Source organism: Eptesicus fuscus, chromosome 2 (assembly GCF_027574615.1).
Source record: "Eptesicus fuscus isolate TK198812 chromosome 2, DD_ASM_mEF_20220401, whole genome shotgun sequence".
NCBI lineage: Eukaryota > Metazoa > Chordata > Mammalia > Chiroptera > Vespertilionidae > Eptesicus > Eptesicus fuscus.
The window spans coordinates 65324277-65349130 of NC_072474.1; the positions used below are offsets into that span (position 1 = coordinate 65324277).

At 40.5% G+C, this 24854-nt stretch overlaps 1 protein-coding gene across 2 annotated transcripts in view; it reads left to right on the plus strand.

The window, feature by feature from the left end:
• PRKG2 (protein kinase cGMP-dependent 2) overlaps nucleotides 1-24854 on the plus strand; it is a 76931-nt gene that overhangs the window by 39105 nt on the left and 12972 nt on the right. The window contains exons 8-14 of one of the 2 annotated variants that reach the window (XM_008143629.3): nucleotides 522-590; nucleotides 2203-2301; nucleotides 3646-3799; nucleotides 5658-5794; nucleotides 8178-8267; nucleotides 10739-10880; nucleotides 23429-23592. In XM_008143629.3, coding sequence (XP_008141851.1) covers nucleotides 522-590; nucleotides 2203-2301; nucleotides 3646-3799; nucleotides 5658-5794; nucleotides 8178-8267; nucleotides 10739-10880; nucleotides 23429-23592 — 855 coding nt within the window. The remainder of the gene's footprint in view (nucleotides 1-521; nucleotides 591-2202; nucleotides 2302-3645; nucleotides 3800-5657; nucleotides 5795-8177; nucleotides 8268-10738; nucleotides 10881-23428; nucleotides 23593-24854) is intronic. The other variant, XM_054723385.1, reaches the window with a different exon arrangement.

Sequence of the window (24854 nt, forward strand, 5' to 3'; positions counted from 1 at the left end):
ATTTTAGAGATATTAATGGAAGGTGTACATAATAGATTCCATAAAATGAAAAAGTGTTTGGTATTATTTAATTCATTGGGCAATTGCATTAAAACACTTCCTTTGGGTTTTATTATTGATTGGTTTGTTTATGTTAATTACTTAAATGTTTTTCCAATACATTTCTGCAATCAGTCAATTTTGGTTTTGCCTGCTTATTTGCAGCAGTTCCCATCTGATCAGAGAAGAGCTGTTTATTTGGCAGACACGAGAGCAGAATGATATTCTATACCTAGTTGTTGTCACTGATTCCTCTGTGCACCCCCTGTGGTTATCGTCTTGTCGCCTGAATTTCTTGTATACGTAACCTTTACTGGAATATATTTCTAATCTTTTTTAAAAGTATAGAGTATAGCTGATGATGTTAAAAAAAAAGCATAGTCTTTGGAAGGTTTAAGTAATGGTGTTTTATACAAAGTGACAGATTCTCTAATAAAAATAGGCGTTTAATTTCTAACTGCCTTTCCTGTTTTTGTCTGCAGTGAAGATGTCAGATCAGCGAACATTGTTGCTGAGGAAAATGATGTCGCATGCCTGGTTATAGATCGAGAGTGAGTATACTGGTTGGAGAAGGCAGGCTACTGTCACCTTTGAAGACGTGGCCTTCTGTTACTCCAAGGGCCCATCTGTCTTCTCATTCATCATCCCTTGGAATTGCTGGCCAATCTTCAGCTGCAAGTACATTCTATTAAAATTCATGGGAAGGAATGTGCCTTCTGATCTGAATCTGTCTGTGGCAGTGGCAGATGCTGGCAGACTCAATATTTTGTGTGCAAAGTTTGTACATAAATATCAGCAATAGATTTAAATTCTGCATCTTCCAGAGAAATAAGCTTATTAGTGTTCATGGAATTTTCCCCACATCATATAGTAAACAACTTCATAATTTATTTCTAAAATGCTCTAAAGAGTTAAAAATATTTTAAGCAAAATGTATCTCAGACAAAATATAAAATATTCATTAGCTATATATATATTTCCAGATAACTTTCTTTAACAATTGCAGTAATTTGCAAGTGATGTGTGTCAATATTAATCTCTAAATGTCTTAGGTTATTTTTCAGAAGAAGTCTCATTTTATGTCCTTAACTTCCTTCAAATCATATTTGAATCTGGCCCCTTGTGTCTCATTAATCAGTTGAATGTTTATTATTTAGTTATAATAAAGGAAATTCAAACATACCAAAGCTAGGTCATTCTCTAAGAAAAGTCACAGTGTAGTCAAAGAAATAGGAAATACTCATGTGAAATATCAACAAAAAATAGTAAAATAACAAGAGGTATCACAGGGGAATATGTTGTAATTGATTGCTAATCGAATACAACATTTATTGAACATAAAATGATAGAGATTTAGAGCTGGAAAGAACTTTAGGACATTTTAAAAAACAGACAAAATGGTATTATGAACCTCATAATACAAGTTCAACAATTATTTATTAATGCCCTATTTATACCACTTCACCATCCCTCCCTGCTTTCTCCACACTATTTTCAAGCAAATTACACACATACTGTTATTTCACCTGTAAATTTAGTAGCATCTCTAAGAACTAAGTATTATTTATAACGCATGACTACAATAACATTAGTATGCCTAAAAAGTTAACAATACTAATTTTTATTATTTTTAATTGATATATCATTGACATATTAAGATTACATTAGTTTCAGATATACAACATAACTTTTCAATATATGTCTATATTGCAAAATGACATATACTGCAATATAGACATATATTAACATCCACATATAGAACAGTCTCACCCTTACAGATAAGATAAGTGAGTCCAAGATCAGTTGAAGAATTGCCCCAACAGTGCCATCTGTGATGGAGTTGGGACTCCTGCCCACATCTCCCCATTTCTCTCAGCCTTCTTTGCACCATGCCGAAAACTACACAAGGCAGAAAACTGCAGACATTTTCTCTTCTCACTGATAAGTTCTTTGCTTCCTAAACTCAAAGGATCCACTATACAACTTCTAATAACTATTCTACATATTATGGTGACACTAACCTACATTAATTACTGAAAAACAATTTACAAAGCCTTGAATAACCACAGAAACAGTCTTTTACGAGCTTAAGAAGAATGTCAAGTTGCAATGGTAACTAGCAACACAGAGGTTTTAATTTAATTTAATTTAATTTTCATTTAGAACATTCAACCAAACAGTTGGGACTTTTGAAGAACTCCAAAAGTACCTTGAAGGGTATGTGGCAAACCTGAACCGTGATGATGAAAAAAGACATGCGAAGTAAGTGGAGGAATATTTTCCCAAGCTGGATATGGTTATAGCATTTGACGAAGGGGACAAAGGGTGTGTTTGCTATTGTAGTGACTTTTAGTGTGCCTTCACTAGAAAATTTGGGGGGATTCTTTTAAGTTGTCTTCCACAAAGAGGATACCACTTACCACTGGTATGATTATTTTAATCTATAAGTAGCCAGCTCCTTATTTGGGATGATGAGTAGTGATGATAGGGAGAAATTTCCTGATAGGGGGCCTTGGAAAAGGGATTCTTTACATTATCTGGTGACTTAACTCAAAAGTCCTTAATTCAGAATCAATGCCTCTGTTGCCCATTGAAATGAAGCAGGAATGCCAAAGCAATCAGCCCTTTGTGATTTCAGGTTAAAAACTAGCAGTATAGTCAGAATTAGTTCAAAATACAAGGGAGCTATTGCCTCGGGGTGTGTGTGTGTGTGTGTGTGTGTGTGTGTGTGTGTGTGTATAGGAAGGAATAGGGTAGGGCTCTAAATGTAATAATACTGGTGGGGAATTTTCTGTTTAATAGGAAAATCTACTTTGTAAAACTACATTTATTTGAAAATCCTTTGCTAAAACATTTTGTGGAATGAATACTTAAGCACATATTCATCGGATAGTACAATTGAAGCAGAAAGGTCAACAGTCGCAGAAAACTGACATTTTAGTTAAATCAGAGCATTCAGTCAGGACCTCATAAGGTTTTTTATTTTTTTCAAGAGATGTATTTGCAACTTTTATGCTAAAGGCCTTTTATAGTAACAATAATTTACGAATATTTAATCCAGAGCAGTAAACCTTAAATAAAAGAAAAAAAAAAGAGTATTCCCAAGTCAAAATAGTCAGATATAAAGTAGGAAATAGATTTTTTATGTTTCACAAAGTAGTTATTCTTGTTCAGTCATAGAAAGCTTTGAGATCTGACAAAAATAGCAAAACATGCCGTGATTCTCAGTGTGACATTCTCTGGTATGTATGTAACAAAGAAAATGGCTCTTGGGTTTTATTTCCTCTGACTCTTCTCTTTTTAACAGCTTTATTGACATACATTTTAAATACCACACAATTCACTCATTTTTACCTCTCATTGGTCCAATTTGACGGTTGTCTATTTTTTATTGTGTGTGTCAGTTTTTTGTTTGCATATTCTATTGTCTCCCCCCATTCTACCCCCCGTGATAGAATCTGATCCTATAGAAGTTGGAATAGCCTTTGTGGCACCTGTAGGCAGGAATGACTCAGACATGAGACTGCTGTGGGAGTGAAAGTTCAGTGTGGCAGGACCCCTGCTGGCCCAAGGCGGTGTGTGTAACATGTCACTTCTCTTGAGCAGGAGATCCATGTCTCACCGGAACCTGTCCAAAACGCTCTCTCTGGAGATGATTCAGCTGAAGGAGAAGGTGGCCAGATTTTCCTCATCGTCCCCATTCCAGAACCTTGAGATTATCGCAACACTGGGCGTTGGTGGGTTCGGAAGAGTTGAGCTTGTAAGGGGTTTACGTTTCAAGCATCTGAGAGAAAAGCCTTTGACTTTTTGTTCTGTTTTATATTCCAGTGTATCTTGGAGGAATGAATAAATTGTTACTGCTCTTTTAAATGTTGCTTTGAATTGAGAAAGTACACTTTTCAGTCTGTATGTTGTATAGTAGCAGGTCCATGCTAGTAAGTAACTTAAAAGCTGCTATTTCAAGCTTCTTACATCACATCCTTTTGTGAATTTTTTTGATGATGGTAGTCATTGGAGAATGTACCAAGTAAGCATTCCCAAAGATTATAAAACCTTAAAAAGTGTATTTCCTAACAGGAAAATGTGTGTGTATGTACACTCATGATACATGTACTGTCTATATATTAAAGAAAAGAAGAATGTCTCCTGAGCAAGTGCCAAGAAACAAATTCATGGTTATAGTTCTGTCCCTTAAACAACTTCACTGCCATATCTGTCTTTGGCCTTTATTACTTTATTTTTGGTTTGCTCAAACTTTTCTATCAGAAAAAAAAGAAAAGAAGATGAATGCAAGGGGGTGCTTGAAGAGCAGCCTTCTGTAGTGTTGATCAGGATGGTTGGGAACCTATGACCTGATTTTGGCTGCATCTTCCACATCACCACCTCTCCAAGCTTCCAAGCAGTAGCAGAGTGGTACTGTCACGTCAAGTGCCCTGAGGAAACTGTAGAATGGAGATCTGAGGCCTTATTAGATGCATATGGCTCTGAACTCTTGGCAATTACCAAGCCCTTCTCTGCCCAGCAGATTTTTTACCATTCTCTGTACATTAGCCTCCGGGAACTATGCTGACACATCCGTCTGCTGGATAGCCCTGGGCACGAGCAGATCTGCAATGCTGCCAGGAGACTGGATAGCACACTTCACACCCAGTCAGTACTTCATCTCTGATGGGTGAGGAGGGAGAAACAATCTCCTAATAGGCCAAAGAATATTTGTAGCGTTCCTCTGCCATATGGAGCGAGGAGGGCCATGCCCATCGGCAGTGATACTGTTCGCCAAAGACCTTGGCAAAGGGATTGCATTAACAATGCTGAGGTCTGTCTTTTCTATAGTTAGATAATTATAATTGAAACAATAATTTCACTATTAATTTAAAATCATAGGCAGTACTAATGGCAAATGTGAGAACAATATGGGAGGCAACCATTTCTTTACAATTTTATTACATGTCAAATAGAGTCTGTTTATGGAGTTTTAAGCTCATCTAAAAAAATACCTATTAATTTTTTTATTTCCTTTTAAGGGAAAATGCTATTTGTCCATGTAGAACAGTGCTCTGCACTAGAGCTTTGTGTGCTGATGGAGATGTTCTGTATCTGGGCTGCCCCATAGGGCAGCCACTAGCTACGGTGGCTGCTGAGCTTTTGCAATGGGCTAGTGCAACTGAGGAACTGAATTTTGATTTTTAATGAATTAACCTCATGTTACTAGGGGCTGTTAAATTGGATAGTGCAGATGTAGATCTTGATTTAGTATGTTTTGTTTTGAAAATCAAAGAACAATTCTCATTAAAGATTTTCATGAAAAGACTTCTAAACATTAAAAATTCAAAATTGAATAGATTTCTAAACATTAAATCTAACTACAGTTTTTCTTTTCTTGTTTCAATACAAACATTTTAGAGCCATGTTCCAGCTATGTGGACTCTTTTGGAAATTACAATGAAGGGGAAGTGTGTACCCCTGAATAAAACTCAGTTCCCAGAGGGCTAAGTGGTTACAACTTCCATACTGTTTTTACATAGACAGAATTTTAACTCTCCTTACTGAACATGTTTTATATAGATGTCGTCAATCTTTCCTCATAAGTGTTGAGGGATCTTTCTCTTCTTACATAGGTTAAAGTAAAGAATGAGGATGTTGCTTTTGCTATGAAGTGCATAAGGAAGAAGCACATAGTGGATACTAAGCAACAGGAGCATGTCTACTCAGAGAAGAGGATCCTGGAGGAGCTGTGCTCTCCCTTCGTTGTGAAGTAAGTTGGCATTCGGCTCCCAGAACTGAGGGTGTGAGGCCCTTTTCATGAGTGTCTCTATGCAGGAGGGTGGACAGAGGAGGAAGCGGAGGTCCCACTCTGAATTCTCCATCCCGGTCTCAATAGCAATACATAAAATGTGTCAAGTTTGAGATCTGGAGTCAAACACTCGGGTCCTTTTATTCTTGAGTAAATGTCAGGAAAATGTGTGTGTGTGTGTGTGTGTGTGTGTGTGTGTGTGTAAAATTAAGTGAAATAATTTGAATTAATTATTTAGTCCAGACCTACTTCAGAATTTGGGAAGAATTCATTGCTTCCCTCAGGGAGCGTGCTGCTGTTGAATTTCTGCTAGAAGTGGCATTTGGGCACATCTAGGCTGCCAAGGAGCAACAGACCGTGGCTCTCACGATGCCTAGATGCCGAAAGCTCCACCTCCTGATAGTTACTGGTCTATCTAGCTATCACCAGAGCTTGAAAGAGAAATGTGTTATTCCCAGTGGTCGGCAAACTGCGGCTCGCAAGCCACATGCGGCTCGCGAGCCACGGTTTGCCGCTCTGTTGACTAATGAGTTTGCCGACCACTGTTCTAGGCCACGGCCGTCTTTACTTGTGAAATCATGGGTTAATGGTGTAAGCTAGTTAGTCTTTTCATATATGGCTTTAGTGTAGCTTTGGTGATTTCTGAGTGATATAAAGTGCCCCTTCAAGAATAGAATTTATACTTTTTGATCAAATGCCTTGTAAGAATCTTCCTGCCAATCCATATTCCCCCCTTTTATTTTAGTATTAAAAAAGAAACATGAAACCAGGCAATGCTGGTAATAGGGTCATCCAATTATCTTTATATTAACTATATTTCCAAAATGCATCCCCCTCTTTTTTTTCTTAACCAATAATTCATTAACAAACTATGATGAACAGCTTTATTGCATAGATTAGGTTTTATTATTTACTCATTTCCAGCTCTTTACAAAGTTCTTGGCATACAATAGGATAGTAATGATATTAAGAATAAATATTAATGACATTGAAAATTAACATATGTCAGGCACTCTTCTAAGCAATATATATTTAATATACATATAAAATGAAACATTTAAAAAGTTATATTTTTATATACAATATATAGACATAAATATATATTGAATTAATATGTAATCAATAATATCTAATCAATTAGAAGAATGAGATACATGTTAGAAGAAGAATGAGATACATGTTATGATTGAGATACATGTTATGATAGAAGAATGAGATACATGTTATGATTGAGATACATAATAGAAGAATGAGATACATATTATGATTGAGATACATGTTATGATTATATAGAAGAATGAGATACATAATAGAAGAATGATTGAGATACATGTTATGATTGTCCTCATTGAAGAAGAACAATAAGGAAAGTGAGATTGCATAGCTAGTAAATGGCTGATTAGGGATTCAAGCCTAGGCAGCTGGTTCCAGAGCCCACACTGAACCACTGTACCAGATTGTTTTTGCTGTCTGTGCATGATATGGCTGCTCTACTATCTGCTGTAGCCTGGGCATGGTGCTAGGGAGAAAAGGGGGTCTTTTGATTAAGACCCAGAAACTACTTTCACTAATGTGGAAATACAGTTCCCTGGTCAGGCCTCACATCAGGATTGAGGCTGTCATTCCCACACATTCTGAGGACTGTGACTCAGCCCCTCTCTGGCCATTGCTCTAGGCAAAGAAAACCCTCTTGCCCACGATCATACTCTCTCTCCAGGTACAGCCTGCATCTGTGACGGCAGATCTCCTTGAAGCTAGGGCTTTTTTTGAAACTAGATGATAGCCCAACTCTAGTTGATTAGGGATTCAAAATCTGTTTCTCCAAATCTGTTTCTCCCTCCCTGAAGGTACTGTTCCCAAGTATACACCCACTAAAGTTCTTGCAAACCTCTATCTCAGAGACTATTTCCTGAGACCAACTAGAGGATGTAAGACATGAGTATGAATGAGTCTTATGCAAGACAGATCTTAAAGGAGGTATATGCAGAGGTCTCTGGGTGTGGGGAAGAAGAAGAAGCCATATTTGGTAGGTGGGATAATGAGCTGCTTTATCAGGAAGATGGCCTTTGAGCTTGGTCTTGAGGAATGGATAATACTTTTACAGTGAAATTGAGATTAAGAAGTCTGTGTGTAGAGGGAGGACAGTCTATGTAAAGGGGCCAACATGAGAAAAAGCAAGGCAGCAGAAAAGACTAGAATGCTCAAGTAGAAAGCCAGTGTAGCTGTAGGACGTTTGGAAGGAGAAGAGGACCATTGTTCAAACTGTTACTGATGATACTCTTAAGCAACTTGAGAAAGGTCTTAAAACCAGACTTCTAATAACCATGTTTTTATGTTTTCACAGATTGTATCGTACTTTCAAGGACAATAAGTATGTATACATGCTTCTGGAAGCCTGCTTAGGTGGCGAGCTATGGAGTATATTAAGGGACAGGTAATGAACAAATATTTTATAGATAACTTTTGTTTACTCACAAATGGTCTAAAGAATATTATATTCATGATCATTTAAAGAGACACGAAGAGAGTAGTTAATATGTGATTCTAAGAAAATATTATCACTTGTTAAAATAAGGTCCTAATAGTGATATTTTCTCAGTCAATATTATAATCGTGTCATAGGAACCCTGTAAAGTTGGTATTGTCATTCCCACATTGGGGATGAAATTATCCCAGGCTTGGGGACAGTGTGAACTATATCCCCAGTGACATGTTTAGTACGAGACAGAGTAGATACAAGCCCAGAGGCTTCTGACTGCGAGTCTCTAGAATGGAGGTGAAAGAAGGATGAAGCAGTGGTGAAGCCTTTCCTGAAAAACAGAGTCAGATATCTGCAAAGATTCAGCTTTATAAAAGGGATGGTTTTCATACAATCAAAACCACCATTTTTTTCTGAGCCTCACCCGATTTTCTAGACAATGCAGTCTTTTCTAACCAAAAGAATAGAAAGTATAAACTTTGCCTCCAATGAGTTCTGCGTTTATTGGGGAAAATAGTATATAAAATTAAAAAAACATTTCGTTGCGTGTAAAAACTAAATATGATAAAGAAATTGGCAGTTTCTAATTGAAGGCAAGTTCAGTATGGTAGACAGTAAGCTTAGAGAAGAGGAGAGAGAGAAAAACGTGATGGTAAAAGAAGGACTTGAACCAAACTCTGAAGATGACCAAATGTGGAAAGGCAGAGAGGAAAGGAAATTAATGTAAGATACAGCAGGGGCATTGGGATAGGATTGGGTCTCTTTCTGGATGATGAACAGCAGATTTTGAGTAAAAAACAAGGGCAGCAGCAGAGGAGATGGGGGGTAGGTTTTCACTATGTTGGGTTTGAGAGGGGAGGGTTTAATGCCAGGCATTTTGAGAATTACCTGGCCAGTGGTTCTCAACCCTGACTACACATTACAGTCACATGGAGATCGTTTACAGAGTAAAATGCTGGGCCCTAACACCAAAGATTAGGATTCAGTTCATATGGGATAAGGTCCAGTAAGGCTGAGCATCACACCTAGGCAATAAGAGACCATTTGAGCATCTGAGTAGAAGATGAACATGTTGTGTTAGGAATGTATTGTTGGATGGATCTGAATGGGGAGAACATGGAAGTATGAGGAGGCTTGCAAAACACCTGCAAAAGCATTTGCATCTTCCATCCTTGCTTCAGCAGGCAAATCGATTTAGAAAATCTAAATCTATTTAAAAAAGGGAGTTTGTACCTCCTGTTAGGCACTGCACCTGATCCTCAAAACAACACTGTTAAGTAAGTAGTAAACCCGTTTTATAGATAGGGATCTGAGGCTCAGAACAGCTAAACAACTTGCACAAGGACGCAGTGAGTGGAAACAGCAGGAGTCAAAGACAGTCTCCTCCTTCTATTATGCCATGCAGCAAATCACCACCACATTTTAACAATTCAGTATGTAGACATACACACATAGTGCTGGCAGTGGGCAACTCAAATATCATCAAGGTGCCCCAAATAGGAAGAAGTTGTGGTTACATGCTTCACAAACAGGAAATGAACATGATCACCTGAGTCATTTTTTAGTCAAGCAATCAATTACAGACATCTGGTTCAAGCTTGACAGTTGCATTTTCTCCAGTGTTGCATTTCTCCATAAATGTCTAAAAAAACTTTTTAAAATTTTTCAGTTTTATATGTTCATATGTAATTACCAGAAACAATTGTTTGGATGTGGATGTTTTGATTTTAGTGAAGTAGTTCTTATTTGCATCTCGTATCACCCTACATTTCTTTATGATCAGCAGTTTAATTTATTGGCAGTGAAAGTACTTTTTTAAAATATATTTTATTGATTTTTTACAGAGAGGAATGGAGAGGGATAGAGAGTTAGAAACATCAATGAGAGAGAACCATCAATCAGCTGCCTCCTGCACATTCCCTACTGGGGATGTGCCCACAACCAAGATACATGCCCTTGGCTGGGGCCCTTCAGTCCAAAGGCTGGTGCTCTATCCATTAAGCCAAACAAGTTAGGGCGTGAAAGTACTTTTTTCTGTTTTGTTTTGTTAATCCTCGCCCGAGGGTATTTTTCCATGGATTCTTAGAGGGAGTGGAAAGGAGGGGGAGAGATAGAGAGAGAAACATTGATGTGAGAGAGACACATCAATTGGTTGCCTCCCACATGTGCCCCAACCAGGGCCGGGGATGGAGCCTGCAACCAAGGTATGTGCCCTTGACCAGAATGGAACCCGGGACCCTTCAGTCTACAGGCCAACGCTCTATCCACTGATCCAAACCAGCTAGGGTAGTGTAAAGTACTTTTTAGTCTTGCTGTCCTACAAAGCATTAATGTTGCATCAACTTACCAAAACTGAAATCGACACCTAGAACAGACAACAGAGATGTATTTCGAGATCATTAAGAAAGAACATGATTTCATTGCAGAGGCAGCTTTGATGAACCCACCTCCAAGTTCTGTGTGGCTTGTGTGACTGAAGCATTTGATTACCTGCATCGACTAGGTATTATCTACAGAGACCTGAAGCCAGAAAACTTAATTCTGGATGCTGAGGGCTATCTGAAATTGGTAAGACAAATTCTCTGACTTACAGTATCATGCGAGATATTTCCAAACACAGAGTTGTGTGATAGTTGCAATTTCCCTTTAATGTTGATACACCTGTTGTTTCCACTTTGGTGTATTGGGCCTTTGAAATCCTGGGAGCAGTGTTATAAGCATACTCTTTTTGGCCTAGGAATTAATGTTTCAACCATATATATATATTTTTTAATTTTTTCTTTATTGATTAAGGTATTACATATGTGTCCTTATCCCCCCATGGCCTCCCCCACCCCCCACTCATGTCCTCACCCCCCTGGTGCCTGTGTCCATTGGTTAGGCTTATATGCATGCATACAAGTCCTTTGGTTGATTGGATTTTGTTAGTATTTTTTAAAAATAATTATAACTAAGTTTTAATAGATTCTTGCTGTATATACAGGGAGTGGCTATAAGAGATAAGGAAAGAAAATAGAATGAATCCTGCCCTAGGATATCCACTGTCTGTATAGGGAGAAAAGATACATGTATGAATCTGGGTAGGCTTTTTTTTTTTTTAATCTTTCTAGATGATTCTAAAGTACACCCAGGGTTGAGGATCACAGCATTAGATGATGGCTCCTTGGGGACAGAGACTTTTCTTGCTACCCATCTTTGTAATCCTCTAATGCCTACCATAAATCCCCTTGCCTGTCACACTAAAGAAAAAATGTTGCAGTCACAAAAACTGTTTGCAGTAAGAAACTATATTAGAACTGGGCAATCATCATTTAAGAGAAGTTAAGGCACTTGGTGCCTTAGGAGGTGACCCTGTCAGGATGAGGGACCCAGGCTGTTTTCCTGAGTCCATTTTGTCAGTACCACAAGGACATGAAACCATTTCTGAACTTAGCATTTACAGAGATATTAAAGGTTTCTCACATCAGAACTCTTACATATGGGCACTATTATTTAATGAGTAGTTGACTATCTGTAAAGCTACTGTGTGCTATACATTTTGCAATTAATATATTTAACACTTGATGACATAGGTTTTCTCATCTACATATTGCAGTGTATAATTTAGTCTTAGGAATTACATTTGTTATCTGTAATTGCTAAGCAATTTCTCTCCCTAGTAAAGGAGTAAAATAAAAGTCTTTTCATGTGAAATCTGGCTACCTTCCAAGAAACATTTTGATCCATTCAAGGTTTATCTTATCCATGAAAGACAGCTTTGAGAATTGGTGAGGTTCTAACACAAGGCCTCAATCAGTCCTCTTCTTCACAATCCCTTCATTGGCTATGTCTCTCACAGCTCTTTAGGGTAATCCTTTGGAATATTCTAGAAGTAAAACTACCATGAGGGATGCAGATATCATTTTTTTCATAGCTCTTTTTATTTTATTTATTTATTTTTTTGGGGGGGTTTATATACTTCTTTATTGATTTCAGAGAGGAAGGGAGAAGGAGAAAGAGATAGAAACATCAATGATGAGAGAGAATCGTTGATCGGCTGCCTCCTGCACACCCCCTACTGGGGATCAAGCCCGCAACCCAGGCATGTGCCTTTGGCCAGAATCAAATCTGGGACCCTTCAGTCTGCAGGCTGATGCTCTATCCACTGAGCCAAGCCAGCTAGGGCCATAGCTCTTTTTAAAATATTAGATAGCAGAGTCAGTATTTGCAGTCATAAAGGTCAATAAATATCTCTCCTGGTGGCCATTGTTATCCATTCTGCTAACTCATTTGCCAACTAGCTAAATGAAAATTAATAACTAAAGCCTTTAGAGATTAAAAAGTATATGTTGGACATTTCCATTTCTAGCTATATATCAAACTAGATATCCTGAAATCCTCTCACCACAAGATGTCTAAGATTACTGGATGAAACATGAAAAGCAGTACTGCATGCATGGCTGTTTATGAGACAGCACTGGGGTTCTCCTGAGGCTGGGAGCCAAGCTTGAGCAGTGGCATAAGATGGAGCTCAAACATTGAAGCTGCTATCTTGTGGGCTCCCAGCAATCCTAGGTGGCCTGGAGGTTTGATTTTATTAGTTTCACCCTCTGGGAACAGGAGACCAAGTTTTGTACCTGGGCAGTGTGGGAAGTTGAAACAGAACATTGCACAGAGTCAAGAATCACACAGATTACACCCTCAGGGAAATAGAAAACAAGAAAAAAAAATCTGATGTATACAGACAGAGTAAATGTAAGAAAACATGCTTTTCTAGTTATTGGGCCTTTGGTAGAGGAATAGAAGAATCTTTTCTAAGAAATCTTGGCCACATGGAGGTTGGGTGCCTAGTCTTCAAGGATGGAAAAACCCAAGCAAGAATAAGTGAAAATTGATCCATGTTGGTAGCATGCCCAACTTTCCAAGAATCAATGTATATTCTTTCTGGAAGAATATACTGTCAAACTCAGGACACAAAGAACTTTCAGAGATAAATTTCTAGAGAACATGTGTTCACATCTACACTAATAAAAGAGAAACATGCAAATTAACCATCACTCCACTACACACACCCACCAGCCAATCAGGAGTGAGTATTCAAATTAATCCAACCAAGATGGCTGCCGGCCACAGAGCTGGAACAAGCTGGAGGCTTGGATTGCCCCAGCAATGGAGGAAGCCAAGCTTCCCTCCTGCCCTGGTTGGCCTTGGCCTCCACTCAAGGCTACAAAGTTTCAATTATAGAAGATAAACAAATCCCAACAAAATGGTGATGGCCACGGAGCTGGAGCTGAGCAGGAGGCTTGGGTTGCCCCAGCAATGGAGGAAGCCAAGCTTCCTACCCGCCCTGGCCTCCGCTCAAGGCTACAGAGTTTCAATTATAGAAGATAAATCCTAGATACTTGCTTCCAGCTGGTCCTGGCCTCTGCTCAAGGAGGTGCTGAAAAAAAAATGAAAAATGAAAAAAGGAGGGGCTGGGACCTTGGGTTGTCGGGGGGTGATCAGGCCAGGATGGGAGGCAGGGGCCATTGGGGGTAAGCAGACCAACAGGGGGGCCAGTTGGGGGTGAGCAGGCTGTCAGTGGGGGTCAGTTGGAGGTGATCAGGACAGCGGGGGGGGGGGCGGAGTTTGGAGTGACCAGGCCAGCAGGGGGGGCAGTTGGGAGTGAGCAGGCTGGCACAGGGGGCAGTTGGGGGTGATCTGGCTGGTGGGGGGGCATTTGGGGGCGAGCAGGTCGGCAGGCAGAATGGTTAGGGGCAATCAGGCAGGCAGGCAGGCAGGTGAGTGGTTAGGAGTTAGCAGTCCCAGATTGCGAGAGTGACGTCCGACTGCTGGTTTAGGCCTGATCCCTGTAAACTGGCAGTAGGACATCCTTCGAGGGGTCCAAGATTGGAGAGGGTGCAGGCCGGACTGAGGAACACTACCCGCTGCCCCCCCCACCCCTGTGCACGAATTTCGTGCACCGGGCCACTAGTTTAAAAATAAAATTGAATTAATCCTAATATATAAAAACCCAGGGTTCATAACGACGGAGGCTAGACAGAATGCCAGGCTAGGGAGCTGAGGGAGCGGGAGCTGAGTAATCAGTGGCAGTGGTGACTGGCGAGCAGCTGAAAGGCAGACCTCTTGGTCCCTCCTCCCGGCCCTCAGACTCCAATCAATCGGTGGCGGAGGCAGGGCGGAACTGGGGACTGGCTCCCTTAGTAGTCCTCTAGGTTCAATCTCAAGAGGACAGGCCAAGCACCAATGGGCTAGAGCTGCCGGCATGATCCCGACAGTGCTGCTGGCCTCCTGGAACTTGGCCTCATGCACTGCGGCCACTTCCCCTGCCTAGATGCTCCACAAGGTCACTCGAGCCCGCCCTGCTCCAGAGAAGTGTGATCACTGCACACAGAAGAAATGTAGTAAAAAAATGAAAACCAACGACCAAGGGCCCGCATTCACGAGCTCATGGGAGCCTCCAAGCACTGGACACCCTAGCTATTTTAGGGGCTTCAGGTGAGTGGGGGACGCAGAGGGCTCAGGAAACCTCCCTGGAGGCTGGGCCATAGATCTGATTGCGGATCCATCCCTCCTGCTGTCTGCCAACAGCCACCTCTGTGGAGAATGGGAGAACAAAGGGAGGGGGCGGTTCTGCAAACCCCAGAGGAGGGAATCCAGGGTCCCAGGTACTCTGCCCCACCCGCTGACACTGCGGCTTTGAGGGCACTGCGGCAGCCAACCAGCCTGATCCACCCCCCTCTCCCACCCCCCACCCCCCACCTGCTGGTCGCAGACACAGGGAGCAGCCCTTCTGAGGGGAGACACCCACCAGGTATACAGAAGGTATACAGAAGGCGCTCAGCGAGGAATCCCCACGGGTTGTGTTTGCACCTTCATACTGTCCGGCCCCCCGCAATGCTGAAGGAAGCCTGATTCAGGAACACCCCATGTTAACCACCCACACGGAAAACAGCGTGTGATAAACATCAGGTCCCCCAGATGCCTGAATCCGCCTCAAAAGGAAGACACTACAGACCCTACAGGCCCAGAGCGGAAAGATGGGGACTGAGACAGAAGGTCTGGGAAGAGCAGGGCTGCCCGACCCTGCTCCCCGTCCCCCTCCGTGTGTGAAACGCCTGCATCGCCGCCCTTGGACGGAGGCCTGTGAAGGAGGGAAGAACTGCGGCTGTGCCTGTGGCTGCACCCCGCCTCCTGCCCTCGTGGACAAGCAGGAAACATATTTACGTGCCAGAATCTGAAACCCTCTTTATCGGTAATAGAGCAAATAATGCAAGACCCACACGTGTTTCTAAACAGGACTCTGTGTGGCTGCGTGGGAACCCAGATCGAAGGCCTGCTCTCCACCCAGGAGGCTGCAAAGGCTGCTCCTCTCTCGAACCAACGCAACCTGGAGAGGTTTAAAGGGAAAAGGAGATAAAAATAAAACACAATAGCAACAAGCTCTGAAGCCACTACCGTCAAATCCTCCGTGCGGTGGTGACGTCAGAGCCTGTCTCCCCGCGCCTGGGGCTCAGACGGCCCAGCCGCTGACACCTGCCAGGTCGGCTGGCACCGGCCTCATCTACCCACGGCCACTTTCCACCTCCCGCCGGCTCCTGGAGGCAGGTGGGCTGGGGATGGAGGTTTCCATGTTAGAGCAACCCTGTTGGTGTAGCACAGACACCTGTGGGCTTTCTGATGAGAACCCATAACATCCCTTCATGAACGTGTTTTTAACTGTCCTCAGATCACGCTCCCAGCCTTGGCGACTCTCCAATAGGCCTCAGTGATTCCACTTGCCCGATGCAAAGACTGACCTGGGTTTCATGGAGACTGAGCCCTCGGCCTGGAGCAGACATGTCCTTTCAAAAGGAAGGTCACCCTGACTGCAGGTCCTTGCGCTTTGTCACTTTGAATATTTCTTGCCACGCCCTTCTCTACCCAGCAAAGCTCATTTGGAATTGAAAGCCAGATAAAGAGCTTCACAGACAAGAGAAAGGTAAAGGAGTTCATCACCCTGATTGGGGGTCAGCTGGTGGCCAACCGCCTGCAGCCCCTCCCCCGGCTGATGGGACTCTCTGGCCAGACCCCACCCATGCACAAATTCATGCACCAGGCCTCTAGTAAAATATAAATTAAAAGGGATATGGAAGCAAGGTTGGTGTTTTAAAAAAATTAATAAAATTTAAAAATCTGTGGAAATTCCAATCAAAAGTAAAAGAGAAGAGGTACAGATATATGCTATCATAAGTGAACATCATAACAGTTAAAGCAGAGATTTATGTGGAGTAGAGAGTATTTGGGCATCTTTACACTCTTATTCTGTGAGGCTAATGTAAACTTGATTTTCCAAAGAAAACTCCTTAGAAAAGGCAAATAAATATTACTCATGAATTTAATCCAAAAATCATAAGCCAAATATTAGCAAACTGAATACTACAAAGAACATGATAATCCAAATTGTGATGATCCAGTATAACATAGTTGGATATATCTCAGGAATGCAAGCAATTAACATTAAAGATTCCATTAAAACAATTCACTGTCTTAATAGATTAAAAAATAAAAACATTATATAATCACCTCAATATCTGCAGGGGAATTTTTCATAAATGTTTACATTTAGTTATGATAAAAATCACTTAGTGAACTAAGAATATATATATTTTTCCTTTGGGACTGGGTTATATTATCACTCGCTTCACTAGCAGCAGTATGTTTGAGTTTCCATTGTTCTAAATCCTCACCTTCATTTAGTGATATTAACTTTTACTTTTTCCCTTCTGTAAGTATAAAATCATTATGGTTTTAATTTACATCCCTGCTCATTAGTAATTAGTTTAAGCCTATCCTATATAATAAAAAGGCTAATATGCAAATCGACAGAATGGCAGAACGACCGTTCACTATGACGTGCACTGACCACCAGGGGGCAGACGCTCAATGCAGGAGCTGTCCTCTGATGGTCAGTACACTCCCACAGGGGAGCGCCACTCAGCCAGAAGCCAGGCTCATGGCTGGCGAGCACAGCAGTAGTGGCGGCAACGCTAAGGATGTCCAGCTGCTGACTTAAGCCTGCTCCCCATGGGCCTAAGCAGGCAGTCGGACATCCCCCGAGGGCTCCCGGACTGTGAGAGGGCACAGGCCAGGATGAGAGCCCTCCACCAAGTGTACAATTTTCGTGCACCGGGCCTCTAGTGGCATTATAATTAGCTGTGATATCTGAGAGAGTGTCCTCCCAACCTCTTCTTCTTGTCTTCAGAGATGTCTTGGCTATTCTTGGCTCTTGGTTAATCTACATAAATGTTAGAGTCAGCTTTCCAGGCTTCATGAAAAGCTCTCTTTAAACTCTACCTCTACATTAATTTTCTTCTTCCTCACATAATGGGTTTTCCTGAGCAGCAGGGAGCTCTTCTCCAAATAGTGGTTCAGGGAACCCAGGCTCCTTACATCTTATGTCTCTGCCAACTTCAAATCTGCTTTGTTGACCACAGGCATGGAGATCAGCTGCATAGATCATTATCGGCCCAGGTCTGAGGGAGGTGCACAAAAGTGGGCTCACATTTCACTAGGTAGAAGTGAGCCACGTGGTCACAAGCAGCACAAAGAAGGCTGGGGTATGTTGTTTAGCTCTGTGCCCAGAAGAAAGGAAAATGAGCCTATTTATTTACATTATTTTTAATGCCTTTCTATAAATTTGTATAAGTTTCTCAAAGCTCTTACATTTTTGTTAGGTTTATTTCTAGACATTGTAGAGTATTTGACAATATCTAATAAAATTGAAGATACCACATCTTTGACCCAGCAATTTCACTGTCTTACACATGTCCACTAGGTAACATGGAAAATGATGTTAATAGAAGCATTTTTGTAGTAGTACATAATTAGACATAATCCAAATGTCTAACAATAGCATGATAGACAAGCGTAATCATGCTGTGTCAATTCAACGGTGTATGATACAGAGTAAAAATAAATGTACTATAACATTTATTTTATTAAATTCACAGATATAATTTTAAGTGAAAAGAGGCAATTTGACCAAGAATAGATATAAGGTTTATCTAAAAATTTTAAATATGAGAACTGTGAATTATCTAAGGATGTTAGCTATGTGGTAAAGTCAGAAATGAATGCAAGCAAATGATAAATACAAAACTCAGGGTAATGGTGACCTCTTGGCAATGGGCAGGAAGACACTGTGGGAGGAGCACATAGGGTTTCCACACTGGTTCTGCTCTAATTATTAAACTGGTAGAGGGTACCGAGTGTTTTTATTCTTATGCTTTATAATTTACATACATGTCCCAGTATTTTATATGTAGCAAGGATTTCCTTACTTAAAAATAAAAGTAGTCATAGACTCCATCTATATTATTTTCCCAGGCCATTATAAGCTGTTCTTATCCTATATAATAAAAGCCTAATATGCAAATCGGCTGAATGGTGGAACGACTGGTCACTATGATGTGCACTGACCACCAGAGGGCAGATGCTTAATACAGGAGCTGCCCCCAGTCCAAAGGCCCCAGGCCAGCCGAGGCGGGTGCCAGTGGGGGTCATCAATTGTCCTGCTGTTTGCTCCACAGATCATCCCTGATTGCCAGCCAGGCCTAGGGACCCTACCCGCACACGGATTTCATGCACCGGGCCTCTAGTTCAATGATAAAAGCTTATTAAATCAAGCTTTTCCCACCAAAGTGTTTAACATATGTTCGTTCTTTCCCCTTAAGTATCTTCTACTTCATCATCAATTCATTATTATGGGAATGTTCCCTTTGAAACCTGTTCCGATGTCACCTCAGATACCCATGACCTTCCTAAATTTTAATTTTCCCACCTTTAATATTAGGATAATAGTTCCTAGCTCACAAAATTGTAACACTGTTTTTAAAGAGTATAAATATATTATCGAAACTGATGTTAATAGCAATCTTTTTATTCATATTTTCTTCACCAAACATGTGTTGAACATCTGCTGTGTTAAATACTCTGTAGGGGGTACAAAACGAGTAAGATATAATGCCTCTTCTCAAGGAAGGAGCTGGTCACGCAACTGGAGGATGCTGCCCTAAGGGTGTGATTGTGGAATATAAACAGTGTTAAAGAACCTCATGGGAGAAAGAAATTGGTTCTATAAATCTTGCTCAAAGAGGTGGTGGTATATCAGATGAGCCTTCAATATTTTTTTCCCAGTTTGTTCATGTGCATGCCAAGTTTCTCTTCATCTTGCCCACATTCTACTAAACACTCCAAGTATTTCAGATGAGTCACCATGCCCCCACACCGATTCCTGAAGGACTCACCCATCCCATCCCTTAGCCTCCCTCGCTCTCACTTCCATCCAGGGGAAGCCATCCACTGTTGCCTGTTGGCGGGCGGGATGAACAGATTCCATTTTACCCTTGTCTAGACTTGGGCAAAGTAAGTGCCCTCAAAATGCCACATAAATATATTTTTTTGGAATGTTATGTCTCCATGAATCAAATATATTTTTTTGGAATGTTATGTCTCCATGAATCATCGGGCTGCATTAGACTGGTCATTTTGATTCCATTTTTTAAGTGACCAGGAGAACCAATATCTGACAAATTTACTGACCCAGAGAGAAACTTCTGGGAAAAAGCTAATACTGGACACCAGCTCCAGGAAGCCACATGCTAATTTTTCTATTTCGGAAGGATGCAGTCATCACTGCAGATTTAGAAACATCTTAAAACCTCCTAGTTTCTTAAAATCTTTGGCGACTTCATGTTTTTCCAGCATAATATAAACTATCTTTAATAATGGGGATTTAATAGAGACAAGAAAAAACACCCGTGTGCAGCTTCTCCAGACATTCTTCTTGAGAGCTCAGTTTTGCTAGTAGAATTTTTCAAAGGGGTATGGTTTTTCTTGTCTTCTGGAATGATCCCTTTAAAACATTAGCCCTGCCTTTCATACCCCTTCTCTTAATACTGTAATGGCCTCCTAGGGAAAATAATCTAAAGCTCTTCCTGTGGCTTACCAGTTTACTACGTATGGCCCAGACACACTGGTCTTGTCTGTCCTTGAACTTGCCATGGGTATTCCCAAAGGCTAGGGGCTATGCGCTAGCTCTTCCTCTGACAGAATCACTCTTGCTCAGATTTTCACTGAGCTCTTTCCTAGTTCTCTCATATTTCTGCTCAGATCTACTCAAATGCTACCTCCTCAGAGAAGTATTTCCTGATCGCCCTATTTAAAGTACAGGTCAGATTGCGTTCTGTAGCTAACACTGCTATAGGTTTCATCATAGCATATGTCACTACTATCTGACATTATTATGTATGGTGTTACATTTTTATGTTTGTTCTCTTTCTCTTCAATGTATGCTCAAGGAGGACTGGGGCCTTGTGTATATCCTGACGCTTGCTACATAGTGGTATTCAATAAATGTGTGTTGAATGAATAAAGTAGAGATCGTACATTTCTGTTGCCCAGAAGAGGGAGTTTTAAAAAAAAGACTGAAGCTTTGTGGTGGTATCCATGGTTGTACAAGACAGAGGTAGTGTGAATTTTTGTAGAAACTATACAGAACTGGACATCAGAAGATCTGGGCATATTAGGCAAATCTAATATAAATAGGTCTGCATGTCAGTTTCCTCTGACTAAATATATTAAAGTTGATAAGCTCAAAGGATATAAAAAAAGAGGTAACTTTTCATAAATCTTTAAATCTTCTTTAAAATAGATTTTTATTGATTTCAGAGAGGAAGGGAGAGGGGGAGAGAGAGAGAGAAACATCAAAGATGAGAGAGAATCATTGATCGGCTGCCTCCTGCACATCCCACACTGGGGATCGAGCCTGCAACCCAGGAATGTGCCTTGACCAGGAGTCGAACCATGACCTCCTGATTCTTAGGTTGACACTCAACCACTGAGCCACACTGGCCGGGCAAGTCTTTAAATCTTTATTTAAAAAAACATTTTTATTTATTTCAGAGAGGAAAGGAGAGAGATAGAAACATCAATGATGAGAGAGAATCATTGATTGGCTCTTGCACGCCCCCTATTGGGGGTCAAGCCCGCAACCTGGGCATGTGCCCTTGACCGGAATCAAACCTGGGACCCTTCAGTCCGCAAGCCGACGTTCTATCCATTGAGCGAAACCAGCTAGGGCAAGTCTTTAAATCTTAATGGAACTATTGCCATCTCTTTGGGCCAACATGCAGATATTACAAAAGCAAAACTAGCTATTCAAATTAAAATCTACAACTTTTAGAGCTAGAAAAATTCTCCTAAATATCTAATAAACTTCCAATCTCCATAAAAGGGAAAAATAGCAATGAGGAAATGAGTTGAAAAGCTGTTATAAAACAAGAAAATATATTTCCACATATGCATACATTAAAAATGCAATTACTTTCTTGGCTCTTAAAGTTGAGTCTTTATAAAATTACCTAGGATTTTCATAATGGCTCTTTCTCTGAGGAATAAGTAGATATGCTAATCTCAGCTGGTTACAAATTTTAATTTCATAATATCCCCAGCCATCTCTTACAATCCTGTGAATCACTCTATGTAGCTGAAGAAAACAGCAAAAGCCCACTTCTAATTAGGTTGTTTAAATTCCCTTTTTCTAATAAGGAAATCCTTGCTATTGTGTGATAAATACTAAAAAGTGTTAGTAGAAAGGTAAATTTCTAAGATTTATGTAAGGTAAACATGAAGATTTTGAACGTTACTATTTGGATGAATAAATGAGGGCTGAGTTTTATAGTTCACTGACTCAGACTTTGCTAAGTGAGGACCTATTTTGATATGCTGACCTTATTTATTTAGGTTCTTAGCCAAGGTTATTGCCATATTATTGAGATAGTGTGGGTAATGAAGCTATTAAAATGTGCATGTTGAAGCCCAGGTATAATTTGTGTGTCTGTTTACTTGAGGGAGGTGGAGGGCAGTTTTATTAAAATAATATCTGTACGTATTGGAGATGAAAAGTGTGTGCTAAATAACCCCTGTGGAAGGAAACCGACTGTTTGCTTTGCAGGGCAGGGTGTCAGTCGTGGACACTGCCCTGATTCAGTGAGTGGGACTTCTGTCGCCCCAGCCTCCTTTCCTGTCTCTATTCTGTGCACCAAGTCCATTGAATAGAGTCTCAGAGAAGTGGAGGGGCTATTCTGAAAAGGCAGAGGAGGGTAGCAGCCATTCATTAGCCTGGGAAAGTTCCTAATCATCAGTCAGGGCCAAGCTCCGGTGCCACCTCCTGGCATCTTCCCCAACCTTCTGCCTCATGATCCAGATATATATTCTCTTAGCCTTCTTGTGTTTGCATAATCTTCTACTGTGTCATGTAGTACATGGTATAATATTAATCACATATAGGTAAGTATTCCCAACACACTGAGCTTCTCCTAGTCAACTCTGTATCTGTATGCCTATCCCAGAGTCTGGTCTATAGTGGGTGCTGGCTGGATTAATATTATATTCAGAATAAATAAGTTAATGCAGGTGCTACTCACCACCACCACCACCACCCTGAGAAGGGCTGAAAGGGTACAGAATCCAGCCAAGGGTCAGATGGGATGATCCTTGCTTTTTCTTTGGATTGTCAAAATTGAGAGGGTGCAGACATTGTGCATAATGGTTTTTAAAGACTGTCAAGAATTTTGAAAAAAAAAAAAAGAATTTTGAACCCCCTTCTTTTCAACAGTGGTCCTTTCCCAAACTCTCAATTCTGCTATTATTTTTTCCTCTATGATGGACTTTCAAGTCCGTTGCTTCCCCCTTCTCGCCTCTTCCCAATGAATGCCACCATTGATTTGAAAATGACTTTAGTCCTGCTTGCTCTGAGCTGTACATGTGTTGTTCTGATCTCCCCTTGCTAAAGCTTTCCTCTAGGGACTATGAGTGCAGAGGTGTGTTCATGAAACGCACTCCAGTGTAATTAGATTTACACTTGGCCCTACAACAGAATAAACAGCAGGGTCAGTGTGTGTGTGTGTGTGTGTGTGTGTGTGTGTGTAGGGAAGGATGAGTGTGTGTGTGTGTGTGTGTGTGTGTGTGTGTGTGTGTGTGTGTGTGTGTGTAGGGAAGGATGAGAGTGTAGAAGATTGGGGAATTTAAGGGGAGTCTTAAAGAGGAATGTGAGTTTTATGGTCTCTGAAAATTTCCTTGACATTCTTTTCCAGGTTGACTTTGGATTTGCTAAGAAAATAGGATCTGGACAGAAAACATGGACATTCTGTGGGACCCCAGAGTATGTAGCCCCTGAAGTCATTCTCAACAAAGGCCACGACTTCAGTGTGGATTTCTGGTCCCTGGGAATTCTAGTGTATGAGCTCCTGACTGGCAAGTAAGTCCTTTCAAGTGTGGTCTGCCTCTTCTTCGGAGAATTGCCAAAATAACTAATGATTTAAGAGCTTAACATTTTGGAATGTGATGCCTTTTCGTCTCTACATTATTTCACACATAGTATGCTTGCTAGTTTATAATATAGAGAAAAGATGCAGGAAGGTAAAAGAAAGGAGCACAGAATGCTATGGTTTATCTAGAATGGCAAGCCCTGTTAGTATAGATAACATTAAGTGTGTGAAGGTTTTGATAATTCAGCATAAGAATAAGAAAAATAATTGAAATTGCAGGCTATGTTATTGTTTCATTTTGTATATTTTTATAATTGATAAAATAGTAATCATGTTTCAATTGAATTAATTGATCAATTAAACTAAATTTGGCCATGTTCTTCTATCTTACCAATAAATCATTAACCAGAAATGCTAAGAGAAAGCAACATTGCTGGAATTAAATTTCATTCCCCTTGTCATCTGCTTTCTAGAGGTGCTAATTAACAGAGATATGACACAGCAGGGGTCTTAGCAGTTAAAATTGAATTGTCATTCCCAAAGAGATTAAGGGGGTATATTAATGAATCCAAGATTCCAAATATTCAACATACGCACACATTTATATCCACACGTGCGCACCCACATACATATATATAGGCTATATGTAATATCAACTCATATTTGCAAAATAATTTAGTTTACAGAGCACTTACCTGAGTGAAAACTTGCATGGAAGCTAAAGCAGCAATCTTTATCACCTTTTTACAATTTAAATTTTGATTATTTTGTGATTTAGATATTATAGATTAGAATACCAGGGCAGTGAGCTATCTGCCTAAGATTGGGGATTTCATCCCAGATCTTCTGACTAAATGTGATGCATTTTTCATTACATACATGACATGTAGCATAGTGCATGGACATACCCACCAGATTCGGATCAGTTATCTTTCCAATTCTTTACCTCCACTTTTCATTTACTGATTTGATCATCCTTATAAACCTTTATAACCAAACATTCTCAGTCTTAATTTCAGGGAGGATTTGCATGTGGAATGGCATAAGAAAATACCAGAATGAGCCCATTGATGGGAATTCAAGTCTCAACACATATTTTACAAAAAGAATTTTACAGAATCTTCTTGAACTTTTTACACTACAAATTTTAATGTTCAGTTACCTGTGACTATATTCCATGTCCTTGTCAACATGCATTGAGCAAACAGATATGAAAGATTATATTATCTGTAATAAATTTTGAAGGAAAGGA